This window comes from Oryctolagus cuniculus, chromosome 8, assembly GCF_051225735.1.
Source record: "Oryctolagus cuniculus isolate XC-2025 breed Fujian yellow rabbit chromosome 8, ASM5122573v1, whole genome shotgun sequence".
In the NCBI taxonomy this organism is placed as follows: Eukaryota; Metazoa; Chordata; class Mammalia; order Lagomorpha; family Leporidae; genus Oryctolagus; species Oryctolagus cuniculus.
Genome location: NC_142874.1, coordinates 89,406,983 through 89,415,189, shown reverse-complemented (window position 1 = coordinate 89,415,189; position 8,207 = coordinate 89,406,983). Strand labels below are relative to the sequence as shown.

General features: G+C 41.6%; 1 protein-coding gene across 3 annotated transcripts in view; it reads right to left on the bottom strand.

Moving 5' to 3' along the window:
- Positions 1-2,301: 2,301 nt before the first annotated feature.
- Positions 2,302-8,207, bottom strand: part of PPA2 (inorganic pyrophosphatase 2) — a 105,999-nt gene continuing 100,093 nt past the window's right edge. For all 3 annotated transcript variants that reach the window (XM_008267534.4, XM_070047783.2, XM_089302987.1), the window contains 2 exons: positions 3,285-3,324; positions 2,302-2,481 (listed from right to left, as the gene is read on the bottom strand). In XM_008267534.4, coding sequence (XP_008265756.1) covers positions 2,453-2,481; positions 3,285-3,324 — 69 coding nt within the window. In that variant the 3' untranslated portion in view covers positions 2,302-2,452. The remainder of the gene's footprint in view (positions 2,482-3,284; positions 3,325-8,207) is intronic.

Below are 8,207 nucleotides of genomic sequence, written 5' to 3'. Positions count from 1 at the left end.
AATCATATAATTTTTAAAATTATGTAAGATCATATACCATGAAGACAGTTGTGACTAACTGGAGCACCATCAGGAGATGAATTCATGGGGCCAGTGTTGTGGCACAGTGGTTAAGCTGCCACTTGAAATGCCAGCAACCTATTTCAGAGTGCTGGTTCGAGTCCCGTTTGTTCCTCTTTCAATCCAGCTCCCTGTTAATGAAGCTGGGAAGCAGCAGATGATGGCCCACATACTTGGGCCCCTGCCACCCACATGGAGACCTGGATGGAGTTCCTGGCTTTGGCCTGGCCCAGATCTGGCTATTGCAGCCATCTGGAAAGTAAACCAACAAATGGAAGATCTCTTTTTCTTTCTCTCGTCCCCAACCCCCATCTGCCTTTCAAATGAATGAATGAATGAATAAACAAACAGATAAATAAATAGATGGATGAATTTACTGCTCCAGCAAGGCTCACTACCTACTGACTGCTGAGAGGAGACACACCAATTAGGCTTGAGTTGTCCCATAAGGGGCCCAGGAGACCTGGCTTCTAACTTCTAGTTCAGGAGACTAATACACCACATGCCATAAGTCCATTAACCTACTTCTTCAAAAGTCAGCTTATTCCCTTCTGTTGCAATAGTGGTTATTCTCTACTTTTCACAATTAGAAAAGATACTATGTTCATAAAATACAGTATCTCCCTTTATACTCCTTGTTGTCCTTAAAGAAGTTGGCACATTCACAAAGATGCTTCACGCCTCCTCACCTATAAAATAGGCATGTTCGGAACTTTGCCTATATCACAACGTGGTTCTATGTGAGAAGCAGCACGTATAATGGGTGGGAAAACCATAGGGTTTAGAACCAAATAGCAATGAGTTCTAACTCTGGTTCTGCAACAGACTGGCTGTATGATCCCAGGCACAGTGTAAAATATCTCAGAGCCTTAACGCATGCAGTGGGCAACATCTACCATACAGGACAAACACACTTACAACAGCTAAGACAGTATCTAGAAGTGGGCACTGTGGTGCAGTAGGTTAAGATGTCTCCTGGGACACCACATCCCACAGTGGCATGCCTGGTTCAAGTCCTGGCTACTCTGCTTTCAATCCAGCTTCCTGCTAATGTGCCTGGGAAGGAACAATGGTCCAAGTGCTTCAGTTCCTGAAACCCATATGGAAAACCTTGATGGAGTTCCTGGCTCCTGGCTTCCTAGGAGGCAAGGGAACATGAAATTGAGCTGCAGCAACAGAAGTGAGACACCAGGGCTCAATCTGAGAGGCATGGAGAAGAGACAGCGGGCTGTTAGAAGAGTTCAGTGAAATAAGGTAAATGGGGATAATGTTGTGGCACCACCACTTGTGATGCCAGCAGCCTGTATCAGAATGCTGGTTCCAGCCTCAGCTGCCCAACTTTTGATCCAGCTTCCTGCTAACATCCCTGGGAAGACAGTGAAGGATGGCCCAAGTACCTGGGCCCTTGCCACCCACATGAGAGATCTGGATTTCAACCTGGCCAACATCTGGTTGTTAAAGCCATTTGGTGAGTGAACCAGAAGATGGAAGATCTCTCACTCTCTGTTGCTATCCCAAATAAATAAATTTTAAAAAGAAAAGAATAGGCATAGGGAAAGAACGCAGGAGTGTGAGTGTGTGCGTGTATAAAAGAATGAGGACCAAGAATCATTTAGATGATCTTTGTGAGTAAAGAGAAATTTGATATGATTTCAAGACTTTAAGTGGGCGTGCTAAGTGAAAATCAGCTCCATTACTCAAGACTAAGGGAAGGGCAGCAGATACACAAGGGGAGAGGAGCTCAGTGTTGGACAAGAGTGGCCAAAGGCATTTAAAGAGATGTCCAATAGGCAGAATCCAGGGCAGAAGTCTAGGCTTGTTACGTAGATCTGGGAATCATTACCATAAAGACGAGAGCTGAAACTGAAGGGAGTGGAACAGAAAGAGTTCAGACTTCCAAAATAATCACTTAATAAATGCAACTTATTTACACAAGCAGTGTTAGGCACTAGAGGACAGAGGTTGGCTAAAAGCAGTCTCCAGCAGCAATGAACTTATAAAAAGGGGGGGGGGGGGGGAGCGGTTAATAAAGTCTGAAAAGTAACAACACCGGCATTCAGAAAAATTCCAGAAGCTGATTAAATCTGATTTTAACATTTAATATACAAAAATAAAAGCTAATCAAATCATGAGGTTCCTTTAGGCACAGAAATGGGAACTGGTCAAACTCAATGCTTCTAAACTTCTGCTGTGAAATTAAGCCAAATCTTTCCTATCAAAAAATACTCAAAGGAGACTGAATTCAAAAATTTCAATGTTTATTTACATATTGCATATCTTAAAAAGTTTGGGGAAAAAAAGATTCAACAGGAAGTCAGCAAATACTTATAGCACTTAGGGAAAAGGAGTCTTGGAGTCCCAGAGATGGAAATCTTGATGGCAGAGGAATCAATCACTTGCCAAGGAAGTGCCATATTTGCTCTGCATTTCAAACAGGGGAAGAAGGGTGGTAGGGAATGGGTGAAGAGGAAGAGGGAGGGAGGAAGGGAAAGATACGATCAATTTAATGGAGGCGTTTTGGAAGCACTCAGGCAGATTTTTTAAATAGCTTAGTACATCATACTTCTCCAGTTAAAGCCACTTGTCTTTATATGCTTGTCCTAAGTTTTCTCAATTGGCTCAAGACTTATATAAAACTGCATAAAAAATTCTAGAGTCTTCTCACCTAATTTCAGTCTCTAGAACAACCTTGCACTGTAAAATCTGACTGCCAAATATATAAAACAGAATATTACTTCAAAGAAACATTGTTAGCAAACCATATAAGGAATACAGTTGCCTTCCCATGAAATCATGTCTATGGATTTTGAAACACAAATGATATATATGTGCATATGCCTATATTTTGAAATTTTAACCAAGGAACACTTTTACTTGTTTCTCAAAAGAGCTTCAAATAATGGTAATATAAAAATATGGTACTTATTTTTACCTCTGCTATAAATTTGACTTTAAGGTCTTCAGTTAAAATTAAGATATTTGGAGTCTTTTTTAAGGTTACCAGACCTGGCTGGGATCTGTTTCTGACCAAAAAAGAGGTCACTGAGTAATTAACCATTTCCTAGCATTAAAGTAATAATGTGTTACTCCTCCTTTTTTAAATATTTTAAAAAACATTTACTTAGTTTTTGTAACTTTTAAATTACTTTAGTTTTTTTGGTTTCTATTACTGTAAACAAGTAAGTTTATAAATCGCACTGCTCAAGAATCAAACTATACTATACCTTCTTCATCATTTTCATTGTTCTGTGAAGATGACAATTTCTGCAAAAAACAGAGAAACTGTTATAATGGGAATTTATAGTTGAAATCTGCATCAAAAATACTTTCACAAAAAAGTATAAAGCAAAGTTTATACACAGCAATTCTGTAACCTGAAAGTATATATTTCTCTTTTATTTCTATTGCTCATTCTTTCTGATAAACAAATCACAGAGTCAAAATAAAGAAGCACCCTTGAAAAGATTTTGTCACGGGGCCGGCACTGTGGCGTGGCAGGCTGAGTCTCTTATCTGTGATGCCTGCATCCCATCGGGTGCCTTTCAAGACATGGATGTTCCACTACTGATCCAGCTCCCTGCTAATATGCCTGGGAGAGCAGCAGAAGATGGCCCAAGAGCCCGGGCCCCTGCACCCACGTGGGAGACCTGGAAGAAGCTCCAGGTTTTGGCCTGGCCCAGCCCTGGCTGTTGCGGCCTTTTGGGGAGTGAATCAGCAGATGAGAGATCTCTCTCTCTAACTCTCCTCCACTCTCTGTAACTCTGCCTTTTAAATTAAAAACAAACAAACAAAATTTTATCATAAACCCATGAGAATTACCTAAGACCTGGCAGCTGAGAAAGTCCAATTGCTTCTATGGTCCTGAGACCAAAAATATCTCCCTCCCTCCCTCCCTCCCTTTCTCTCTCTCTCTCTCTCTCTCAATATCTCCCTCCCTCCCTCCCTCTCTCCCTCTCTCTCTCTCTCTCACACACACACACACACGCAGGTGTGCCCATGTGTACACACTCATGAGAGGGTCTCATATATAATTCAGCTGCCTTCTACAGCTTTTAAGTTAATTCTACTGGAGTGGGCTTTTGGCACAGTAGTCAGGATGCCACTTGGGATGTGTGCATCCCATATGAGAGTGCCTGGGTCCGAGTCCAGCTCTACTTCTAATCCTAGCTTCCTATTAATGTGCACTCTGGGAGGTAACAGGTGTGACTCAAATACTTGGTTCCAAGACCCACATGGGAGACTGAGTTCTGGGCTCTCAGCGGGCCCAGCCCTGGCTGTTATGGGAGTGAACCAGTGGGTGGAGGATCTCTGTCTTCTCTCTTTGTCTTTCAAATAAAATAAAAATAAATAAGAATGAAAAATTTTCTATTTATTTTGATGGCTAGTCAAGATTTTTGGAACACACATAACCTATAATCTAGCAGACACGAAAGGTTTTTCTGAGAAATAGTTTTATTTCTTTTAATTAAGAATAATGCTTTTATATTGTGTTTTAAAAAAATCTTGATGGGGATCCATTATACATAGAGGAGCTGGTACAAAGTCTATATAAAGAATCACTGGAATGAGTTATCTATGTAACCACCACCCAGGTTAAGAAATGGAACACACCAGGCCTCTTCTCAATTATAAATTTTTTTGTCTGTGTCTTGCTTATTTCACTTAAAATGGCCTCCATTTCCACTCACATTGCTGCAAGTAACAGAATTTCATTTTCTATGACTGAATAATATTCCATGGTGTAGACATGCCCTACTTTCTATATCCATTCATCTTTTGATGGACACCTTGGCAGTCCATCAATGGACACCATTCATCTTTTGATGGACATGCTGGCTACTGTGAACAGTGCGCAGTCAACATAGGAATGCAGGTATCTCTTTGATACAACCAGTAGTGGGACTGCTAGATCACACGGCAGTTTGATTTCTAGTTTCTTAAGGAATCGCCATACTGTTTTTCATAGTCATTGTACAATTTTAAAAATTATATTTATTATATTATTTATTTGAAAGGTAGAATTACAGAGAGGGAGAGACAGAGACAGTAGATGCAGGGGCCCAAGCACTTGGGCTGTCCTCTGCTGCTTTCTCAGGAACATTAGCAAGGAGCTGGATTGGAAACTGAGCAGCTGACACTAGAACTGGTACCCACAAGAGGCTGGCTCATCCTGATAGGCCACAACACTGGGCACCTTCATTGTACAAATTTACATTCCAACCTACAATGTATAACAATTCCATTACCTGCAAGTTTGATGGCAATTTAATTTTTTTTCATCTTTTTGGTAACAGCTACCCCATCTGGGTTGAGTTGAAGTATCATCATGGTTAAGATCTGTGTTGGCCACTGTATTTCTTCTTTTGGCCTATTCAGACCCCTTGCCCATTTCTCAACTGGATTTTGTTGCTGTTGCTAGGTTTTCTGAGTTCCTTATATATTCTAGATTTCAATCTTTTGTCAGATAAAGAGTTTGCAAAATGTTTTTTTTTTTTAAGTTGACTCTTCACTTTGCTGTTACCTTTGTTGCGTGAAGCTTCTGAGTTTGACGTATCTCATTTGTTTAGTTTTGCTTATGGTGATTATTTTGCTTTTTCATCATATATTTGCGTGGAAGCAGACAGTGACCTATGACCATTTCTCTCTGGTAATGAAAACATTTCGGTGCTGTGGGTCAATGTTTTCCAACTTTTAAGCAGCTTATTGAGATCTGACAAAGCCTCTGTCAAGTCCTTTGCTGTGAATTTTTTTTTTTTAAGATTTAGACACTTATTTGAAAGTCAGAGATACAGAAAGAGAGGGAGAACACACAGAAAGCGATCTTCCATCTACTGGTTCATTCCCCAGACAGAAACCAGGAGCCAAGAGTTTCATCCAGGTCTCCCATGTCAGTGGCAGGGGCCCAAGCACTTGGATCATCTTCCACTGCTTTTTCCCAGGCCACTAGCAGGGAGTTGGGTTGGAAGAAGTGCAGCCAGGACTTGAACTGGTGCCCATATGGGACGCTGGTGTAGAAGGTGGCAGCTTTGCTGCTACACCGCAATGCCGGCCCATCACTGTGAACTTTCTTGGAGGTTTTTCTTCTGTAGTTTATCTTGTCTCTTCCTGAGCTATCTGTTTCTGTTCCAGTTCCAGCAACTTCTCACTCGTTAATTCCTCAGCATCTTAGTCTGTATTGTGTTGCTATAACAGAATATCTGATATTGGATAATGTACAAAAAGAGGTTTATTTGGTTCATGATTCTGGAAAGTCCAAATAGCATGGTGCTGGTGTCTGGTGAGCTTCCTAGCTGTGTCACACCATGACAGAGATGCAGAAGCGAACACAAGCTCACACATCAAGACAGAAGCAGCAAGAGACTGGAGGAGAGTCGTAGGCTTGCTCTTTCATAAATCTATTCTCACTCAAGAACTTATCCACTCCCATGAGACCAGCATTAATCCCTTCATGAAAGTGGTCATGTCCCAATCATCTCCTACCAAGCCTCACCTCTTGAGAGTTTTTCCACCTTTTAATACCATTAGATTCAAGAATTAAGTCTCAACATGAGTTTTGCCAAGGACACACTATCTTTAAACCATGGCACTCAGGAATAACCTGTAGGAGCTCCTTACCGACATCCAGATTAACAGGTCTTGTCATCTGAGCTACCGCCTTGACTTCTGTAATCTCCTCATCCTTGGCTAATCTTCTGAATGAACCTCTTGAGTGTCTTCTCCCAAGCTGCCATTCACATACTCCTTGTGAAACCACCTCAAGCCCACGCAAGTTTCTTACTGCTGTCCCAGACGCTGCAGTCCTTCCAGAACTGCATCAGCGTCTTCCTCAGTTGCACTAACAGCCTGAACAAAGGTCTTCCCCAGGTAATAAGATGTAAAAGCTGCTTTAGCTCCTTGATCCATTAGTTGGTTCAAAGAGGTGGTGTCTGGAGAAACACAGTTTGATATAGGGATGATGATCACCAACAAATGGAGGATGCCTGGGACGATCGCTAACAATAAGCAGAATCTTGAAAGGTGTTATTCTCCAAACAATACAAGGGTATTTCAAAATGTTTGTGGAGGAGCTGGAGCTGTGGTGTAGTGGGTAAAGCCACTGTCTGCAAAGCAAGCAACCCATATGGGCACTGGTTCTTGTCCTGACTGCTCCTCTTCCCATCCAGCTCTCTGCTATGGCGTGGGAAAGCAGTAGATGATGGCCCAAGACCTTGGGCCCCTGCATCCATGTGGGAGACCTCCAAGAAGCTCTTGGCTCCTGGCTTTGGATCAGCCAGTGCCAGCCATTGAGGCGATTTGGGGAGTGAACCAACAGATGAAAGACATTTATCTTTGTCTTTCCCTCTCTCTGTCTGGATCTCTATCTCTCAAATAAATAAACCTTTAAAAAAGTATGAATTGATCTTAAAATTTCTGCAGCAAAATAATCTCTTGATTTTCCATGAGCTTCATGAAACACGCTTGTACTTTTCCATTTTGCTGGTATAGCAGTTCAGGAGGGTATCTCAGGAGAGGATCACCAATGACTTGTGTCAGCCACAACTTGCTATTGCTCCTGAGTTGCATGGGCACTGTTAGCTTACCCATATGTTTGAAGGCCCTGGCGTTCTCACTGTGCCAGATCACAAAGGGTATTAATTTGCAGTCTGCAAAACTGCCCCCAAGCAAGACTGCAAGCCTATCCATAAAAACCTTGAAACCTGGCACTGATTTGGCCTCCTTATGAATGAAAGTCCTTTCAGGCACCTTAGAAAAAGGTTTCATCCATGTTGAAGATTTGCTTTGGCCAGAAATCTCTTTCACAACGAGCTTATCTAGGTTTTCCAAAAATTCTTCAGCTGCCTTCATGTCAGCACTTGCAGACTTACCACTCACTTTCACATTATGTAATGAATAATGATTCTTTACTTGTTTAACTGCCCAGGGCTAGCTGTATATTCAACACTGAGGTCAGGCCCAGCCTTTTGTTTCAACATTCCCAAAAAATGTTAGCTTTGGCAATGATGATCATGGTCCTGAGGGATACACTTCCATGTTGGTTTGCAACACAGGCCATTAGAAGTTTCTCAGGATCTGATATGAGCCTTTCTTGAATTTTTTTAAAAAAGAATTCATCTATTTATTTGAAAGGCAGTTACACATATATGCAC